We start from the raw sequence: 22,998 nt of genomic DNA on the forward strand, positions 1-22,998 counted from the left end.
TGGATATCATGGGCAAGTTATAGGATAAATTGTAATCTACATATATAAAAATGTATTGGTAGTATCCGATATAACACTCTGTACTGAAACCATAATAGTTGAGTACTTTACGCTTTGGAAAGGTAATTTGTAGTATTGTTCCCAGTCACTAGCAACAACATTGAATTCTTGATTTGCAGATTTGATTAGTGCTTTTGAAACGATGTGTTTAAAATTAAATTGAATACATTGTCTCGTGATTTGTTACAAATTGATACATTTTATGCTATTTATGTAAAGGTACGAGTTTTATTTAATGTTGTTTTTCTCAAAATATCTCAGGTTATGTGGACATAACTATTAGTGTGAAAACTGAAAAAAATAATATTTTTAATATAATGACGAGTTTGTACCAGAAATACCTTTTTGCATAACATAATTCACCTATACTGATAAAAGTACCTTAATTTGTGTATTGTGTTTTCAAGTGTAAACCATTACAATGTACCAACAAACGGGCCATTCAACAAATACGTAAAGCAAAATCTGACATTTGTATACCCTACTCCCCCAACTCATCCTCTACACCCATCCAGTTACCTTTCCCACCACTTTGACGTAATTTTACCAATATTATTGGATTATCGTTTTGTTTTCTTTCATAATACTAACAATAACAAACCCTGCCACGAATGGCTACATATTAATAAATCCTCAATATTCGTTGTCAATGATGTTTTTAGACAAAGTTAGTAATTTATAACATAAAACATTTGCTGACATTTTTTGTGGATCGAACGCGGCAACAAAATGAATATTTCATAAGAAGATGTCATACACTATCTGAGCCATGTTAAGCAGCCTTCCTGTGGAGAGGTGGGAGGAGAATAATCAATTCTGTCATCTATATCTGAAAAGTACTTAATTATAGCACTTGTACACTATAACAAACATATTTGACCAGCTGTTGGACCAATTAGTAGAAACATATCGAATTCCCAATAGCTCTCCAAAGCCTGTAAATCTGTAAATATAAAATTTAGTATACCTTCAGTTAGTGAATTTGTGAAACGTTAGAACCCATAAAGAAAACTTGTCATCATCTGCTGAATTCAAGCATGCATGCTGGCAACACTGTTATTGTTTTTGTCTCGCCCTTTCGGAGTAACAAGGCTATACATTGGTTTTACTTAACGCAAACCAGTAAACTTACACAGCAAATCGGTACCTTAATCGAACTACAGCTCCTCAAATCCCAGATCTTTCAGTATTTTCCCTGTATCATCATGCCGCATTGCACTTTCAGTGAGTTCAGCTTGTTTTCGGAATATGTGTAACATTTTAACTCGTTGTTTAAATCCACATGTTTTCTCCCGCAGTTCTGACTGAATCAGTAGATCCACATATTGTACTTCAGTAAGTGGATTAGCTTTTATCGCATTATTCCTCAAGTAGTTTCCACATTCACGTACACGTGTTAACATGTTGCCGAACAATGCTCTTAATATTTGAAAATTTCATTTTGATTGAATGAAGGATCCGCTGCTTTGAAACCTTTTCCTTTGCTGCAAATTCGTATTTTATTTTCATTTCAGAGTAAGTTTTCTGTACAGTAACTGGATTGAGTTCCAGCCGATGATCATTACACTTGTGGGTATCCCATGAGCAATGTTCTGGGCAAATATTGCAAATTCCATCCTTCATAGCTGAGCAGGAAAATTTCCGATCATTACGAGCTACATGACACGGAAAATGACATGTCATGTGACAAAAACTGCAGTTGGTCACATATTGTCCCCGTTCCAAGGGTATCTTGGTTTGGTGAAATTCTACAGCCTGATATTGGAAGTTTTTGTTATCACGTATTTCTCTTTCAAATTTGTTTACAAGATCTTGTTCTGCCTTCATGGTGGCAAGTTCATGAAGTCCAATATCAATTTGTGGCATGAGACCATGGATAGTTGCATTGAGTTCCTCTCTTGTTTTTAGAACTTGTGCTGTCAGTTGTAGACTTTGAGTCTTCATTGTTGGTAAGAATTCAAAAAAAGCATCGTAACTCATGGCTCCCATTTCCCAAAACATTTTAGCAAATGTATTGCATTTTCCTTCTGTATTTGGTTCAAAAAGGGCTGAATTATTAAACACGAAGTGATTATTATAGGGAACTTTGGCTTGCATCAATGCATTCAGAACTGGTGGTTCTTTGCCATCTGCAAACGTAATCATAGCAACAATATTCTTTGCCATATCTTTACCAAATATTGACAGAATTGCATCAAATATGTATCTCTGTGTATGAGTCATTCTTGCAAGAGGGGCCTGCGTGACGAAGCATATCGCATCTATTGTTTCTATTCCTTTGATGCCTTCAGATGTGAAGAAAGCTCGAATCTGCTCCACTAACTGATGGTCTCGTTCAATTCCTCGTGTATCTCCAAAGCCGGGGGTGTCGATGATATTCAAACTGAAATTCACTTTACTGTGTATTGGATGAACCCGGTAACTTGTAATCCATTCCGTTTGTGACTCCGTCTAATTACAAACATAATAGTTTTAATTAATGTCAACATATTAACAGCAAATTAATAAATATTACAACAAACAATATATTTCTTGACATATCCAGTATAAAACTTGTTCATTGTCCTAACAGGACGACTTTATATCATTTCTTCAGACTACAGTACCATGATGCCCACAGAACAATTTAAAAAAAAATATTAGGGAGTCAAATAAATATCAAAATAGATAAATTAAATAAATATGCACGTGAATTCGTTTGTATAATCTTGGTTTTCCTAAATACTCTAAGATCTGAACTACTGTATTAACGCACTTTTATATGCCTTCAGTTTGACTTTGGATATTGGTTCAGTGTGCTCCAAACAGAAAAAGAGGTTGGTCACGCACGCTGGGTCATATGGGTAAGTCAGTCATTTTGAATTCAAGATGGCGTACATTTTTCAGCAACATACAGATGAAATGAATATAATGAATAATGCAAGCATCGTATTACTCGTTTAATATCTTCACATTCCGAAACCAATATAGATGTCTATAGCATAAGCAAACTGTAAAGGTTGCAGTATATGAAATATGTCATAGGTGACAAAGTTAATTTATGTGGCTAAAATAATATATGCAATTACAAACCAAACTATGACCCGTACAGTATTCATACCATACCTCCCTAAAGTATTAAATGAAGAAAGTTCGTCTCATTTTCGATGTCAACGAATGTCATATGTGACAATGTCATATTGACTGGACATTTTTTGTAGCATGTTAATTAAAAATCGAAAATTATTTCACAGTAATTGTTTACCGTTTGTGGGTATTGTAAAGTATTTATTTTTGTATATTTTTTTACATGCTTAAGAAGCACATTTGCATAGACAGACCATTATGTTCGAATATTTTTCGATTATTTGACTTATGTATGGGGGAAGTAAACAAATGTCACACAAATGTTCGTAAAAATAAAGTTAAAACGAGCAAAGATAGCAAGATTGAACGTTAACCACTCATAAATACGGCACATTTCTTGAAACCTTTTTCTATGATTTTCAAAGAAAACTTAATTTTAAAAGCTATTTCTGTCTTTTCTTAGCTGTACTGGTATCTGGTTATTGAAAGAAAAGAAAGAAGTGCTTTATTTAACGACGCACTCAACAACTTTTATTTACGGTTATATGGCGTCAGACATATGGTTAAGGACCACACAGATTATTTTAGAGGAAACCCGCTGTCACCACATAGGCTACTCTTTTATGACAGGCAGCAAGGGATCTTTTATTTGCGCTTCCTACAGGCAGGATAGCACAAACCATGGCCTTTGTTGAACCAGTTATGGATCACTGGTCGGTGCAAGTGGTTTACACCTACCCACTGAGCCTTGCGGTGCACTCACTCAGGGTTTGGAGTCGGTATCTGGATTAAAAATTCCATGCCTCGACTGGGATCCGAACCCAGTACCTACCAGCCTGTAGACCGATGGCCTGCCACGACGCCACCGAGGCCGGTTCTGGTTATTGAAGTCGCACAATTGCCACGGCGTCTGCTGATAAAACTCTCTATACAGATACTTGCTAAAAATATATGGCCCTTATATGTTTTAACATAAATATCTTTCTGGATATCTGTTTATATATTTATTAAAACTCAGAATGCAGCTCATATTTTTTTAACCAAACAATTTTACCATTATAATCATTCATTTGCTTAACATATAACGCGATTGCAAGACATCAGAATTGTTATATTCGTTTTCCTAAAATTTTGTCTGTTAACATTGGTTCTCGAGGGCTCCATTTTGTAATTTGCCTTAAAATATTGTTTTATAAATTATTGTAAGTGTATGTTTTGTTGAACAACATACAGGTTTTGATAAAAGGCTGGAAAAAAAAAGTGGGAAAGTTTTTTCGGTAAGCTATACCACTAAACGTATCACCCACCGAAAAGGGTTACGTAGTTACAAATATTTACTGCTGATGCATGCTAGTTTTTGACGCACCTGCAGTAAACGTAGCTACTTAGAGGCCATTTTAATGTGAAGCGTAGAAATACTAATAAAAAGGTAGGTATTTGAATAACAACTGTCTTTTTATAAATATTGATATGCTTTAGAACCGAATGCTTATGCTCAGCGAAACTTGTCCACTCATGATAAATAGTTTTGAGAAATACATTTCATATTACTGTTGTCAAGCGATTTAAGAATTCATAATACTATTGCAATACTATTGTAATAGTACTTTCACTATTGCAATACTATCACAATAGTATTTTAACTATCGCAATACTATTGCAATAGTAAAACTGACCGCAATAGTCACCCCTAACTATGACCTACTTAGGCGTGCAGGAGATGGCCCAAAAGTGCTCTAAAAATTACCAAAGTGGCAACTATCATACTACCAGCTAATGTTTGGTTTATATTAAAGTATGGGTCCTGACTATCTTCTGGGTAAAAAGTATCCAGAATACCTGTGGGGGAACATGGTCAAATGACGTCATCAATATGGCCGCCTCGATTTTGATATTTGTGCATCTATTTCCAATAGTCTTCATTCTCTTTAGTTGTTTGAAATTTTAAGCCTTTACTAAGGTTGGAAATGTTATAATACAGTTTAAAAACAACATTTATTAATTTTGGGGTATTAATAAATGTTCAAACAGTAGAGAGCGCTTCCAGGCTAATAATGCTGTTTCTTAGCTATGATGAAGTAAGATTTACTAAATTTAAGCCGTAGCAGCTGTTCTGGTTATAGCTACTACAATGCCTTGATTACTAATACAAATTCATTTTAAAAACATTCCTTTATATTTTGGATCCAGATATTTAGTGTCTGATTGTATCCTCACAAAAAATATACTAGTGTTAACACTCCCACACATGCAAGCATATAATATTACTACACACACACACACGCGCGCATGTACACACAAACATACAAATCATATGCCGCGTTCACCGTTTCTAGTATGCTAGTTTCGTCGTAAAAAGAGGTCTTAAGCTGGTAAGTGGTTGGAAAATAAACATAATCTTCAGTATGAGATGATAACTACTGTTAATTAGCTGTGTGATGTACAGAAGATATGCATCGAGTAATACAAAGTGTACTGGTATCTGTAAACCTGCAACGTTTATTATGAGTCTTGCCAGTGTTTTTTCTATTTTATTTATTTGGTATCATTATGTTCTTTAAGTACAGGGTACAAGGCAATCAATTTATTCATAAGACATTTCTTTGGAAATAAAGAATAAAATATAGTCACGGCATAGATCAACCCTATTAAGAATAGCAATATGTAGGTGCTTATATCATTAAAAATGTTTTACTGATTCCATAGACTAGTGAAAATGCATAAAGTTTCTAATGAACGTTTTACTCCTCACAATAATAAATACATAGTTCAGTGCACTTCCATCGGGCTTATTTTATCATATACATCTAGTGTCACATCCACTTACTCTTGTAACAACACTACATTATTTGAAGGTCACAGGTTTGATACTACATATAGGAACTCAGGAATGGCTTCATTAAAAGACCACCCCCACCCCTGAAGTAGATGCAGATGCAGTTTATTCATTCTGTCCACTGGGGAACCATGTTCCAGCTTCATAGGTGCTGGGTGCTGTAGTAAGGCATCCTAAGTGATGGAATGGTTTCCACTGTCATTCCATTCTGGAAGTACAACAAATTCCTTGCTACGTCAACATTGTTCCAGGTCACTAGTATTATAATACAAACTTACTCTGAAGCGCTAGAGTGTGGATCTTTAGCATACATTTTGGTGTAAGGCAAATACACGGGTGTTAAGTAAAGGTACTGGTCACATGAGTGTAGCAGTTCCTTTTACCTTTTTGTCAAAGAAAGCAGAGGTAGTATTACATCCTGTTAAGCTATGGAGAGGAAGGAGGGACAGTAATTTCTCTTTACCCAGGACGTCATATATACCATTGATGGGATGATATGCAAAGTATTTACCTGAACCACAGGCAACCAATATTCTCACATTTGTTTTACCCAAGGTAAACAAATGAGGGCAACATGCCAATTGGGACGACATATACGTTTGTGTCAACAGTGCGGCGAACACGAGAGTTAGTACAGCCGTTCATAATAACGTCCTGCATATGAATTAAAAGTGTGTTGTCGATTCCTCGTAGACACATAGTGACACTGAATGAACATTTGTTCAAAGAATAACTTTTAAACCAAACGTAATGATTATTTCCTTGTCTTCATGGCAGTCTACGGAGGAAAACTTAGCGGTGTGGAATACAAAAGGTTCCTATTTGTTGGTTGGATCACGTAAAATGTCAGTCCAGTTTCACAGAACCTTGATTTTACCAGTAATCTGGTATTTCAGGAGTATGCTGGCCACGTCGTTTTCTTTTTTCTTTTGATATAAACAATTATATGGATGATAATAAATTGAATGGTGAAATCACATTCAACTTCCATTTCGATATGGGACAATTGACAGGGCCGTGTCCCATGTTCTCTGTCTGATGAGGTATCTCGGTATCACCCAAGTCCGGAATACACGGGTCCTACAGTGTCGAGTACTGGTAATCATTCCTCATGTGGGGTTAAATATTTGGGAGAAACCCATAATTGCACCAGATGCCGACCTCCTTGTGTTGGTATAGAACACATACATCATAAACAGCAATCAGTGCATCCACAAGAGAAAAGCAAAGAAAAGGTATTCAAGGAAGCAGGCTTCCTGGCTAAAGTGAAATCCCTGGTCCTGCCTCTCAACAAACATCTTCAGAGGATGATACAACACTTTGCTTTCTTTGGAAAAAGTAGATGGACAGTCTGGTGTTCATGAAAGTGCTACCTTGATGTGACCAGTGTCTTTACCAACATGACGCTCAACCCTTACACCAAAACAGATACAGGTGGTTCACATCTCTAGCTACTGAAATTCTTCACAGTTATTCTGTATGATAAGCTCAGCGAAGCAAGGTGAAGATAATAGAAACCATTTCATTTACACCATGATGCCCGATTGCAACACTCAAAACAGGCTGCGTGAAATATGTCTCACCAGTGAACAGAGTTAACAAAATGCACCCACTCTAGAGGAGCGGGGATGGATTTCTGATAAAGACAGCCTTTCCACCTGTAGCCTCCACGGCCTGCAGTAAGTTAAGTGAGTGTCATCGCATTACGTCTACGTCTCGATTGCAATTGGTCTAAAAGATAAGATCATATCATCACCTGCATAATAATGGACAATTCGGATACAATCTTTACTAGGATATATGGGTGCTTTATAAATTGATTTGCTTAAAATTGCACGACCAAGCTTCTATTCTTTTGGGAGTGTTTGTAATGATAGTAAAATAGGTGAAGTGTTTAATTATATTAACTAATATATTAAATGAGATGTCCCTAATTTGTTTTGCATTTGTTTAAAATGTTTTGGGACTGATTAATAATGATGTTAAGCGAGGTATATTCCGGTGCTGTATTAACTCATATTAATATTAAACTTGGATAACATTGACACTAATCACACAGTGACATTCAAACTTTCCAACTATTCCTCAAGTATTATTTACTAAAATATTCATTAAAATGTGATATTTTCTAATAGCTTTATAAAATGTTATTGTTATATATTTCTTGTTACTCCATGACTGTGCAGTGGTATACAAAATAAACAAATCATCTTCAATAATATATACCTCTATATATTGCAATTCTTAATTGTGTTAATTAATGCCATGACTACAATATATTCTCTATTTTAAGTAAGTTATCATGAATTAATTGATTGCATATCAAAAAGGGTAGCCCATGGAGAGCAGGCAGCAGGTTTCCTCTAATTACCTATGTGATCCTTAATCACATTTCCGACGCCATAATGTTTTGTGTGTTGTTAAATAAAACATTTCTTCCTTTCCTTGTACAGTTTCTTCTTAAATACTATCTAAAACACAACGATAATAAAGCGAGAAGCTGGGGATGCACAATAGACGTTTGTTGTTCTCAATAATATTTCTGAATATTTTGTTCCTTTTATAAAAGTCCAGCTTGTAAAATTTGTAAATATATAATTGCATTCCTTGCCCCTACCGACGCCATATAACCGTAAATAAAATGTGTTGGAGTGCGTCATTAAATAAAACATTTCCTTCCTTCCTTGCCCCTAAAAATGTTAGGTTAGACCAAAAAATTGCAATACTAGGTGGCATGGGTGCTGAGATATTGGTACTAATAGGTTTTTATATGGCGGCCATCTTGAAAATCCAATTTAGTCAAAATAATGTAATTTGGGCAAGTGATTTATATTAACAGCTGAAAATTATGGCGATGGGCAACTTGTGGATGAACTTTGATGCTTTTATCTCGAACGTCTACATCATTTTACTGGGTTGCTTGAAGAATATACTCAATACGGTCACCATTTTGATGACGACATTTGAGCATGTCCCCCCCACAGAAATTCTGGGTGATTTTCACCTGTGAGATAGTCAGGACATATACCATCAAGAAATACCAAAATTAGCTGGTAGTACAGTAGTTGCCACTTGACCCCCAAAATGAGCCTCAATCTGCAAGCCTATCATACATACCTGTCTGCCATGTTTTTCTTCTTCCTCCATTGTTAAGTCGATGAGCTTAAATCTGAAGTTGTCCTTCCATTGTACACCCAAAAAATGGTTGACCATTCCATCGATCAAAGTGCTTTTCCCAGAACCAGTTGCTCCAATCATCATAATAGTCTTATCTTCTAGAATCTGCTCTGATCCTAAAATGTTCATAGCGCAAAAAACCCCCAAAAAAACAAACAAATATTTTAAATATATATATATATATATATATATATATATATATGTTGTTTTAATATACCACTTTAAAAAATGTTTAGACATAGATACAAATAGCAGATTAATCTGTTAAAAGATTCTGTAATTGGCGAGAAACGTTTTATTATATTGCTTTATAAATTGTTCACTTTTTAAAAACATTTAAAAGTTTGTTTTGTTTAACGACACCACTAGAGCACATTGATTAATTAATCTTCGGCTACTGGATGTCAACCATTTGCTTAATCTGACACGTAGTCATCAGAGGAAATCACATACCACGGCCTTTGACCAGTTGTGGTGCACTGGTTGGAACGAGAAAAGCCAAATCAGTTGAATGGATCCACTGAAGTAGCGGTAAAACTACCGTTGGGAGAGATCGTTAGACAGTGTCATAGCGTAGTTGTCCTAACATCCAAGATGACCGACTGATCCCATACCGAACAACATATTTGGTCACAGAAGTTATTAATAGACAACATATGACAATTATATTTTCATTATTTATTTCTCCATGTTCATCGTAAGTGGAACACAGGTCATGGTGTTCTGCGTTCACCTTTGCAATCTATATATAAATATTGGACTAATAATTATATGCATTCTCTTATATTGTATAGTATTTACAAGTGTTCAACGTCAGATGCCTGCACCCATGAATTGAATTTCTTGGGCCAGTTTAACCACTTGACATAGTGTTCTTTGCTAGCACTAGAATCTTCTCCAGTTTTCAGAAATCGTCTTCTTTTATATCAAACTTTTGGAGTTCGGACTAGTAGAAAGTTCCCTGGATTTCCTCGCCATCTTAATCCTTTACACGACAGAGGGGTAGTGCACCACGTAGTAGGGTTTGGCTGGTGGCGAAGATTTCTCCTGTTCCCCTCTCGTCATATTTCTGGGTGAATACATTTCTCAGATGAGTGAGTCGCACAAACTCCCCCACCTTGAATCGAAATGGGTTTTTTAATTTTGTGTGTATTCTTGACATATGTCTTGGGCCAGTACATTTTCCACCATATGGATATTTGTTTCCTTGTTTTCAGTGACTTTGTTCGGAGCCATACCAATCATCCTGTGAAAAGTGGTATTATAGATGTCAGCAAACGTCTGAAGATGGTCGACATAACTGTAGGACTGTTTATAGATGAAGTGTCGATGCATCCTTGTCTTGGTGGATTTTAAGTCTCTTTCAATCACTCCTGCCTTGTTTTCGTTGTGTCTCAGAAGACGTGCCACTCATATATCTGAGAAATGTATTCACCCGGGAATATGACGAGAGGTGAACAGGAGAAATCTTCACCACCAGCCAAACCCTACTACGTGGTGGACTACCCCTCTATCGTGTAAAGGATTAAGATGGCGAGGAAATCCAGGGAACTTTCTACTAGTCCGAACTCCAAAAGGTTGACGATCTCGGGAAAGTGGAGAACATTCTAAAGACGAGAGGACGTGGTGCTAACAAAGAACACTATGTCAAGTGGTTAAACTGGCCCAAGAAATTCAATTTATGGGTGCAGACATCTGACGTGGAACACTTGTAAATACTATGCTATATAAGAGAATGCATATAATTAGACCAATATATAGATTGGAAAGGTGGACGCAGGACCCCATGATCTGTGATCCACTCACGATGAACATGGAGAAATAAATAATAAAAATGTAATTGTCTTATGTTGTCTATTAATAACTTCTGTGACCAAACATGTTGTTGGGTGGTGGGACAGGCGGGCATCTTGGATGTTACAACTACGTTATGTCACTGTCTAACGACTGATAAGCCAATTAACAAATAGTTCTAACCATTGATAAGCAAATCAAAATTATCTGGGCTGTGACGTCAATAGCCCCACCTGGAAGGTGTGTGTGTGGGGATGACGCTGAGTGGTTGACACCCCTTGTTTTACTACAACTCACATGTACCTGTTGTAACGTAAATGAAGAAACAACAGAACATCTTTTTTGAGAATGTAACTTTGTTCAAATGTTTTGGAATTCCTTTTTAAACTGGTTATCGAAGTACTGTAATCACTTATGTAACTTAAAACTGTCTCTCGAACTAGTCATATTTGGATTTAAAGACAACATTAAAACAGATAATATATTTGATCTCTGGCTACTTCTAGCTAAGTATTTCATATATAAATGTAAAGTGCAAAATGTTAAGCTAAATATTATTCATTAAAAAAGAAATTAAACAAAGATACTGTATAGAAAAAATATTTATATTTTAGTAAGACCAGTCTTAGTAATGTTTTTACCAAGTGGTCAATGTATCATTCATTACTTGAAAATGTTTAATCTAATAATTTATTATTATTATTATTATTATTATTATTATTATTATTATTATCCTCTCCGTCTCCAGCCACAGATGTAATATATAGTAATTTAATAGAATATCTACTGCCCACAGTATCACAGAGCATTAATAAACTACAATACAACTGATAGGAAACTAATCACATGTATTATTGTTATAAAGCTATGTTGCGTGCTTGTGTATGTCTGTGTATGTGCGTGTATGCTTTTTGATGTTAGAACTGTCTTGCCGTCCTGTTTTACTTCATATATATATATATATATATATATATATATATATATATATATATATATATATATATATATATATAATATATACACACACACATATATATATATATATATATATATATATATATATCTTTCTATGCAAAACAAAATGTACATTCAATCTGAACATATTTACTCTAACAATACTCTATGTATTATTTATATTTAATATTATTTATGTTCAACATTATATATATATATATATATATATATATATATATATATATATATATATATATATATATATATATATATATATATATATATATATATGTATATATATATTATTATTATTATTATTATTATTATTTATTATATACACAAACACACACACACACACACGCACACACCATGATTGCAACTTCAAGTATTAGTTTCTATGTAAAACAAATGCTATAATATAAAATAGAGTAATTTGAAAACGTAAATATCTGGCATAATAAACATACCAAATTCGAATTTACGTGTTTTGTGAAATTCATTTCTGGCATATACGTTTTCTTGTAGTGGAAGTTTGTAGAAAGTTGGCTCTCCATCCTGCAGTTTTGTACAGAACTTTGTAAGGTAAAACGCTGGAGATTGATTTGTTCTAATGGTGTTACTCTGATCACTGAATTCCCCATCGACATCATTGTACTTTGCTCTGACCTTGAACACGTATTCTGTTTCTTGTAATAATCCACGTATACACTGCTCGGGTGTGTCGTCCTGGGTTGAAACGGAATTTTCATTCCATATTGATTCCTTCAATGGTTTATGCCTCACTTCATAGTATAGCACGCCTTCATCTTCCGGCTTCTCCCAATAAAGATCTATATAGTCGATTCCTGTATCCTTAGTATATGGTTTACTGGGCTTTGTTGAAACGGTTCGAGTTTCTAAAACGTAGAATTAATGATAAGAATAAATCATATATCTTACAATTTAATTGTGGGGGTATAGTACAAATAACAAAATAATATATCTTTTAATAAGCACAAAGTGTCAGATGACAGCAGATTTAGAACAAAATTGGACCATACCATGTGTCCTAATTGAGGCCATTAAATACAACCGTTCTATCCAAAGAGGCAGACATACAAAACAAACAATTAAACGAATTAACACATGATGAAGCAGGGCGTGATATTTAAATTTAAAACTAAACCTCAAAAAGCACTATTTTATCTCAGAATATCCGACTCATATCAAAGGCCACGGTACTTGCTATCCTGTATATGGGATGGTACATGGTATGTATAAATCATGTAAAAAAGACTAAACCATGTCTATATTATGAATAACAAATAAAATAAATTTCATTAGGTATTCAAAATGGACACTAATTATATATTTATGCTAAATAAGAATAATTATTTTTAACATGTATTCCTCTCAGTAATACAAGAAAGTAAGACCAATTATATTATTATCCTAAATAAGAATAATTATTTCTGACATATATCCCTCTCATTAATAAAACAAAGTAAGGTCATTTCCACAATAAAACAACTCCTAGAAATTCAAGATGGCGGCTGCATATGCAGATAAAAAAGGTACCTACCTTTTTAGCATTCAGCATAGCCTAATTGACAAATTTAGACTTGAAAAAAAAGAGATCCATTTTCATATTAGAATCCAGCTGGCCCCAAATATTGGACATATCATACTGTACTATATTGATCATATTTGGTCTCTTTCATCATGAAGCATAAGCTTGATTAAGAGGCTTAAATTATATCTCCCTCTGGCTTGTTTACAATGTATTATAATGGATATTTGCTCCCAATAATAGATTATCGTTGCATAGTAGGGAGTAATACAAGCGATCAAAATGTAAATAGAGTGTATGGACTTCAGAAAAGGGCTGCACGTATTATTCTAAAGACATTACATACAAAGCCGGTATTCCAAGAACGTGGTTGACTTACCGTGTTTAATCAAATAAAATATCATAACAAACTTTTAATAACTCAACCAAACACATAACCTTTTTCAACGAACATTGCATTACGCTTGTGGAATTTCTCCCAATACATCTAAAAAAAACCCATCAATACTTTTAGAAAAAACATAAAAGGAATCTTTATTAGAAGATAAAAATATATTCACTTAATTAAAAAGCATTCAGAGAGTACAGCAAAAGCTAAAGCGATACATGTCCCCTACCGAGCCCAACAAATTTTCGTAACACCTCCACCCCTCAAACACATACGGAAAAGAGATTTCCGCTCCAAGGGGAGAAAATCTGCTGAATATCCATATATTATTTGTTTATACATACATTGTTTCTGTTTTTGTTTTCTTTTTTAATCCTGGAGCTGGTGATTTTTGCATGCATGAGAGGTCCCCTAAATCACACTCCATATTTGTGAGGGGTCCACCTGGGCCATCATAAAAATCAGGGTGCAGGATTTCTGCCAGAGGGTAAAATGGGTATGGCGCCACACCTAATTTTTTCGGTAGAATTGTTTTTTTTAAGTTAACCTTTTGACAAAATTAATTACTCGTATCATTAATGTATGATTTTCCGAACCCTAACCCTAAGTTTAACCCATTTTCTTTCTGGGGGAAGCTCCCCATAACCCCGTTAACTGTGGTTGCATTCAATTCCATAGCGCCATATCCAAATATTTCGTTCTGGCAGAAACACTGGGGTGGACATACATTCTGATTCCTGACAATAAGTGCGAAATTTGATCTTATGTACACAATTAACATGGTGAAATAAGTGACCCAAAATTAGAGGTAGAGGACATTAAGTTTACATATATTGGCGAGGTATCAATATATATAATTTTAAACACCAAAATGAAGCTTGTAGTAGCCTATAAAATAAAATAATAAGGTCAAAAGAGGTCACATTATGATGTCATCATGGTGTTGCCTTTAAATTACGACTCCTCAAAATGGTAATGGACACTCAACAGCTCAAAATAAAGCTAGACATTGTTTATTTAGCTTTTCTGCACGAAGACATCCTACGTAAGTTTGTAAAATCATAACCATTGAAAAATGCAACATATTTGATGTCATTTGAAATTTTGACCAACATTCAAAATTACTAGATTTTCGATAACAAGCAACAACAAAAAACAGAAGGAAAAAAAAGAGAAAAGCGACAGAACTTGAAACAGTAATGTTCCATTTGGTAAATTTCATCATCTACCATCTAAAGTGCAAAAGGACATCTGAAAAACGTTCATGACGTTAGCTGACCTTGATGGTCGGATATGGGGTCAAAGGTCATCAAGGTGCAACACTGTTTTCATCAGAATGACACAACATAATAAATAGTTGTCAAAACCATATTTGTCTGCCGCATATTTGAGCCCCTTTACGTCCTCTGGATTCTTCCATACCTTATTTGTTACCTGTCAACCACAAAAATCCGGACAACCTTTCATGTTCTTCGTTTTACGTGGACATCATTTTGTTGTGCATTTTGTGCCATTTGCAGGGAGTTGGAAAACGGTCTGATAGCAACTGCTGACCAGCAGAAAGTTTCATGATACCACCTTCTAATTCGAATTTAAAGTGCCTGTAATCATGCATAATACCACCAGTACAGCATAATTGTTAGTAGGTCCCTTGAAACACTTTAAGATGCCCTTTGTTGCATGGTTTGTTGGAGGTAGATCAATGATAGTTGTTTTGTTATGGTGGAAAAGAAAACACCTTAGTTTATACAAAGAATTGCGTGATGATCCACATTTGAGCACATAGATCAATACTATCCTGTACCAGGATCTTTCTGAAAGTCATTCATGGTTCGCCTAAAGTCCTGCAGCTTTAGCTGAAAACATGCTATTACTATCATAGCCAGTTAACTGATACATTTTGGCGAGGACCATGCAGAAATCTGATTCGACTTTTGTTTTGAAAGTATGAACTGAAATGTACCTGGGTGTACTCCTAACACGAGCTCACATCCAAAGTTCTTCCAGTCCACCATATTAGACCCTCGTTGGAACTGAAACTAACCACATGGATGCCATGAGGAATAACGAATAAGATTTGATTTATTCTTTATACTTAAAGTATTATATCTCCTTTCTCGATATTTACATATATGTCAATATATGGTAATAGCACGGGATTGCTGTACAAAATGGCCATACATGGTTCTATATTGGAAATATCAATTGCTCTAATCACTATATTTGTCTTGGCGATAGGATTTTCCACAATAAAATTCTGGAGTAACTTGTATGATGCCCAGAAATTTCGTCTCACTCTTCAAATATTGGCACCTGTCTTAAACGATATTTGTTGCATTTGTAAGAGTAATCTCATCGGGAATGTTTGTGGCATTCAGCCACATGTCACTACCACCCCCCCCCCCCCCCCCCCCCCAAATTGGATTTTCTGGATCCACCATTGAGTCCCGTAAAGGAGCTGAATATGCAGCAGACAAATGGATAATTAAATATTGCGAATTACCTATGGTTTTAACATCTATTTATGATGTCGTATCATTCCGGTGAAAACTGTTGAATCTTGATGACATTTGACCCGATATCCAACCATAAAAATATATTCATTAGTTATTATTCATACATACATAGCCCAGTGGTGAAGCACTCGACTGGTGCACAGTCGGTCTAAGATTGATCCACCTCACTGGGCCCATTGGGCTATTTCTCATTCTAGCCAGTGCACCACGACTGATGTATCAAAGGCTGTCTTATGTGCTATTCTGTATGTGGAATGGTGCAAATAAAAGATCCCTTGCTACTAATGGAAAATGTAAGACTATATGTCACAATTATCAAATATTTGACATCCAATAGCTAATGATTAATAAATCAATGTGCTCTAGTGGTGTCGTTAAACAAAACAAACTTTAACTTTCATGCATAACTAAACAGTTTAAAAACATACCACGTCCAAGCTGTTTGGTAGCATACATGGCATGTGTTGCTGATGAATGTTTCTTTGCCTCTGTTGACGTAGTTGTTATGGGGTCACTTTTATCACTGTATTCTCCTTCTTCCTCGCCGTAGTAAGGCCGAACCTTGAACTCGTATGTTGCAGAAGACAGCAGACCACTCACATGGCAGACGGATTTCTCATTGTCAGTGAATATAGACATCTTGGTCCAAGTCGAATCTTTCAATTGTTTTAATTTTATCTCGTAATATGTCACGTTTCTGTCATATGGCTTATTCCAGCCAAGAAGGATAAAGTCATCTTCAACATCCAATTCTGTGGGCTTTCCAGGTTTACGGGGGGATACAGATGTAATTGGTGATGATGACTTCAAAGAGGTTGGTTTTGTCATAATTGGATCACTCTTGTCACTAAATGGTCCTTCCTCACCATTGTAATATCCCCGAACTTTGAATTCATATTCAGTGGCATTGTCAAGATCACATATTTGCTTAACAGGTGAGTCACCATCTGTAAAATGGGTTACTTTTAACCAAGTTGCTTCTTTTGCTGGTTTCAACTTGATCTCGTAATAAGTGACATGTTTCTCTTCTGGCTGGTCCCAGGTGATAGATATGTAGTCACTGCCAACTTCTGTAGCTGTTGGCTTACCAGGCTGTCGTGGGGATACAGTTGTAGGAGCTGATGCTGAATTAACAGTGAGTTTTTTTGTCATAAATGAATCGCTCTCCTCACTAAATGGGCCCTCTTCATCTGAATAATGTGCACGAACTTTGAATTTGTATTCAGTTGTATGGTCAAGGTCTGTCGTCATCTGTAAAATGAGATACTTTTGACCAAGCTTCATCTGCTGATGGCTTGAATTTGAGCTCATAGTAAGTGACATCCTTGTCTTCGGGCTGGTCCCAGGTGATACAGACATAGTCACTACCAACATCTGTGGCTGTTAGTTTACCAGGTTGTCGTGGTGATATAGTTGTAGGAACTAATTCTGAATTAACAGAGGGTGTTTTCGTCATAACTGGATCACTCGTGTCACTATATGGACCTTCCTCATCCTGGTAATGCCCTCGTACTTTGAACTCATAGTTGGTTGCAGGGTCAAGATCATATATTTGCTTAACAGGCTTGTCGTCATCTGTAAAATGGGGTATTTTTGACCAAGCTACATCATTCACTTGTTTCAACTTGATCTCATAATAGGTGACACCTTTCTCTTCTGGCTCGTTCCAGACGATATATACATGGTCACTACCAACATCTGTAGCTGCTGGCTTTCCGGATTTTCGTGCAGCAGTTGACGATTTTGTTATTACCGGGTCGCTCTTGTCACTAAAAGGACCTTCTTCATTGTTGTAATGTGCTCGGACTTTAAATTCGTATGTAGTTTCATGGACAAGGTTCCTTATCCGCTTGTATGGAATATTTTCATCTGTAAAATGAGATATCTTGTACCAAAGTTTGTCAGCTGCTGGTTTCAGTTTGATATCATAATAAGTGACATCCTTGTCCTCTGGCTGATCCCAGGCAATAGACACACTGTCACCGTCAACATCTGTGGCTGCTGGTTTTCCAGGTTTGCGTCGTGATGCAGGTGTGAGAGCTGATGCTGGATTAACAGAGGGTGTTTTCGACATAACTGGATCACTCGTGTCACTATATGGACCTTCTTCATTTTGGTAATGCCCTCGTACTTTGAACTCATAGTTGGTTGCAGCGATAAGATCATATATTTGCTTAACAGGCTTGTCGTCATCTGTAAAATGGGGTATTTTTGACCAAGCTACATCATTCAATTGTTTCAACTTGATCTCATAATAGGTGACACCCTTATCTTCTGGCTCGTTCCAGACGATATATACTTGGTCACTACCAACATCTGTGGCTGCTGGCTTACCAGGTTTGCGTGTCGACAGAGGTGAAGTAGATGTTGATGGATGAACAGATGGTTGTTTTGTAATAATAGGATCACTCGTGTCACTAAATGGACCCTCTTCAGCTTGGTAATGCGCTCGAACTTTGAATTCATATTCAGTTGCATGATCAAGGTCACATATCCGCTTATTCGGGATGTCATTATCAGTAAATTGGGGTATTTTGGACCATGCTACATCTGCTGATGGCTTGAATTTGATCTCATAATAAGTGATATTTTTGTCATCAGGTGGATCCCAAGTGATTAACACATAGTCACTTCCAATATCTTTGGCAACTGGCTTACCAGGCTGTCTTGAAGGCACGGCTATAAAATCAGAACCCCCTTCTTGTGCTTGCAGCTGAGCCATTTTGTTTTCCTCCGATTCACTATTCTCCTGCACATGAAACTCAGGTATCTCCTAAAATGTGATTAAAAGTGAATACCTCGTTTGTACTTTTCACTACTTAATGTCACATAACATTTATTAAAGACAGAGTCGCATTGTAGATAATTTACTAAATGTCCTAGTACGATGGGTTTTTTTTTCTGAAATACAATTTATTCAACTAATAACATTAATGACCCACTTGTTTCCTATATTTTGGTTTATAATTGAATTATGACTTAGACAAAAATCTGGATTTTTTTTCAATGGCTCATGATAGGGAGCATTAGCTGAACATGAAAGTACACAGTGTATATTTCAAGACACATAATCCGTTGGACACTGGCTTTAGTAGGTCAACCACAGTACGACCATGCCTTTAAATTTTAATACTGGAAAACTATAACGTATTTTAATTCCTTAACAGATGTATCAATATATATGTTCCATTAATGAAACAAATGTTTTTACATAACGTGATAAAACGTGTCAAAATCCTACATTTTTTAGTTCAGAAGTCGTAGCAACAAACAGGAAGTACTTTTGCTTTGTTGTGTTTTATTTTCTTTACAGAATACAGTTTTGCAATTTTACAATAATAATTAATTTTAACAAACATTGATAATGATACTACTGATTCATTTATCAAAACAAAGAAAGACATGGCTAAGGTATCATAGTCAGAAGGCAAATTAAAAAAAAAGGCTGTAATATAACCTGTTGATAAACCTTTTTGTTAAAAGCAAACAACTGGTGTACTATGATAGCTTAGGCGTTCCTCATAAACATTAATCTGGTTGTTATGTTGACAAATTATCTTAGAGATCAACATTTGGTCAAAATAAGGTAAATTGGATAAAAACAAATGTTTGTCATTTGCTTGAAAAGATACCAAGTCAGGACAAAAACAAACTAAACATAGCCGAGTCACTTTGAATTCACAGCCTGAACACAATTTGGTCACAGAACAGAACAGAACTTTATTACATTTAGCGCATTCTGCAATGGTGTAAGAGGAACATACATAGTCTGGTTTTGACAAGATGGTTTACAGAAGGATACAAACAACAGGAAAACATTCTTGTGTATTCACAATACAGATACATTCCGTAGAGTAGAGATACACTAGTAGTGTAAAATATAATTATTCAGAACATTTTAGTTACAACTGTGTACTTTACATTTCTTCATATGACAGTATATAAATATAAATATTTAGTGTATTTCAATTTCAAGTGGCCATGGCTAGCTTTCAATGCTTGTTGTTTTAATCTTTATCTTTTATTATTTGATTTCATATGATTGTTTCCCTTAATCTGTTTAGTCTCATTACACTTTTTTATTTTCATTCCGTTGAGGAAGTTTTAAAGATTTTAAACGAAACGTTGGTATTTTAAGATAGTTTTACGACAATTTTTACATAGTTAAAAAAACAGTTGGTTATTTTAAATTTTAAAATATCAATATAACCATTACCTGAAATGGTTCTAAGGCAAACTGGTGTATTTTAACTTTAAAATGACATTGAGCTATAAAATCATTTTTAATGGATTTTTCAAAATGATTTTTATTGCTTTAATTTACAATGACAAACATTATTTATAAAATGGAGTGAACATCTTCTTTCTTTTTAAAACTGTAAATATATAACTATGTATTTGTAAATATGTTATTTTTACTAAAATTAATGGAATTAATTTATTTGATTTTCCTAAAACTGACCACTTTCGGCAGTCACACAAGTAAATATAATAAACTACATGCATTGTGCAGAGATACGACCCTGATCATGTATTACGGTTTTGTCGTTCAGATTGAATGATTCAAATAACCTATGATGTGGCCATATGACTTTAAAAGGGTTGTTTCCTATTAAATGTTTTTTTTTTTATATATAGCAAAACAATTAAATAATAATAATAATACGATTTTCATGATATGGCAGTTGTGTCTGAACTATAGATGTGACAGACTGTTAACTAAATAGTTGTGCATTTGAACACATATTTAGGGTTTAATATACTTATATTTTAATTATGGCATACAAAGGGGTCATATTAACCTTGTGGTCCATAAATGACATTTCTAAAAATTACAACCGGTTTTATTTTAATCAGTAATGTGTAAATAACGATTGCACATGGTTGTTAGTTTTTAACATTTTGGTTTATCAGAAATCATCTTTTTTCATATTGGACTCCTGTCTAGCATACCCTGAAATATTTTGGAAATACATACCTCTGTTATGGAAGACTCTCCGGTTTCTGTGGACTCAGCCATGTCACACCGTTTGGCTGAGTATTAAATGCAAACACTTCCACTAGTTCCAAATCATGGTACTTCGTTCTTGTAATAACAAACAAAAATATAATAATAATAATAATAATAATAATAATAAAAATTATAATAAAAATTATAATAATAATAATACAGTGACCATTTTTATTTTATTTTGTATTCTTTTTGGGATGTATTTATGGAGTAAATGAATACATACAGACACTTTTCGTCTTATATAAAATATATGTTGTGTGTACGTGTGTGTGTGTGTGTGTGTGTGTGTGTGTGTGTGTGTGTGTGTGTGTGTGTGTGTGTGTGTGTGAAAAAAACGTAGGTTTTTTGGTCACCGCCCCCACCAAGGTTTATACAGTCCAGTGATACGTTAATGGTCTATTCTTGGACAGTATCCATCAGTAGGAGGTGGGCGTGTTGACCACCAAGTGTACTCGTTGACTCTGGGTCACGTGAGGACGCTGACCTCTGAGCATGGGGCGTGGCCTAATGACGTCACGGCGGGACTGACCTCTACCTTAACTAGGTTAATGGCTATGGCAGCTGGCAGCTGACCTCTGTGACCTGGGTTAATGGGTTTGGCAGCTGTCGCAGATCTATACAGGACACAGAAGTCGTTAATGGTCCCTGGCTTTCGAAGGGGTTATCTGATTATGCAGCTTTTGGTGTACAGAAATCAGATGGGGCGGAAGTCGTCAAGGACTCGTAGAGGGGATATCAGGTTACTGCTTTTATGGTAAGCCCCCCCCCCCCCCCCCCCGATCAACGAGTTCACTTGGTGTTCAACAGACCCACCTACCACTTCCATCACTAATACAGTCCTTTTAAAATGGTATACAATAATATTTGTTCCTATTTCATTATATTTCTAATTTAAAACAATCATTATAATTATACCAAAATCCAAGAAAAGAAGTAAACACCTGATGTGATATTAATTAATGATATACCTCTATAATTGTTGACATCCTCTTTTTTACTCGATTTGAATAAAGGACATATAATACTATTACCACATTTATCTGGAAAAATTTCATTATATTAATTTAAAACAATCATTATAATTATACCAAAATCCATGTCCTTGGGATTTATCAACAGGTATTATCAAGAGGGAACAAATCTGTTTCACATTATCATTATTTATAATTCGTGGTGTAGATTAAGTACCATAGTAATCACAGGGCAATGTTTCAGTTAAGACTGCATTTCTTGACTGTTAAAGTTTTTGACACCATATTCTCTCATCCTAATTAAAAACAGTGATGGTTGATGGTTGACAGCATACAATCACGACTTGGTAAACATGTTACTCCAATCCCGTCGTTTATAAAGAAATGACTCCAGTCATGATAAGTGTTTTGTAGTTACAACATTTTAGTACACGCCTGTATCATGAAATATTATATGTAGATAAAAACAGATTTCAATTGGTGGTAAAATATGGTATCTGGAGGACATGACCACCACCCGTCATATTCATAATTTAAATATACATGTATATTAAAAAATATATATATGTATCCTTTTATGTCTCTCTTGGTTGCAACAGTTATCATGTAATCTACGACACTGGCACCGTTATAAGTATAACAGGTAAAATCTCCATTTTTGTCATCAAATAAC

General features: G+C 35.1%; 1 protein-coding gene across 1 annotated transcript; it reads right to left on the reverse strand.

The window, feature by feature from the left end:
- Positions 1-1,217: 1,217 nt before the first annotated feature.
- Positions 1,218-17,492, reverse strand: LOC121368524. Its single transcript, XM_041493261.1, has 5 exons — positions 16,769-17,492; positions 12,355-12,783; positions 9,080-9,255; positions 1,469-2,511; positions 1,218-1,425 (listed from the first exon to the last, which is right to left on the reverse strand). The coding sequence occupies exons 1-5, from the start codon at positions 17,490-17,492 to the stop codon at positions 1,218-1,220; spliced, it is 2,580 nt and encodes an 859-aa protein (XP_041349195.1).
- Positions 17,493-22,998: the final 5,506 nt, after the last annotated feature.

The sequence above is a fragment of the Gigantopelta aegis genome, chromosome 3 (assembly GCF_016097555.1).
Source record: "Gigantopelta aegis isolate Gae_Host chromosome 3, Gae_host_genome, whole genome shotgun sequence".
NCBI classification, from domain to species: Eukaryota; Metazoa; Mollusca; class Gastropoda; order Neomphalida; family Peltospiridae; genus Gigantopelta; species Gigantopelta aegis.

Coding starts and splice junctions, on each gene's coding strand:
- LOC121368524 (XM_041493261.1), bottom strand. CDS start 17,492: ATGACAAAAAAACTCACTGTTAATTCAGCATCAGCTCCTACAACTGTA. Junction 12,784..16,768: donor TACCAAACAGCTTGGACGTG/GTATGTTTTTAA, acceptor TCTACGTTTTAG/AAACTCGAACCGTTTCAACA. Junction 2,512..9,079: donor AAGAAAAACATGGCAGACAG/GTATGTATGATA, acceptor GTTTGTAATTAG/ACGGAGTCACAAACGGAATG.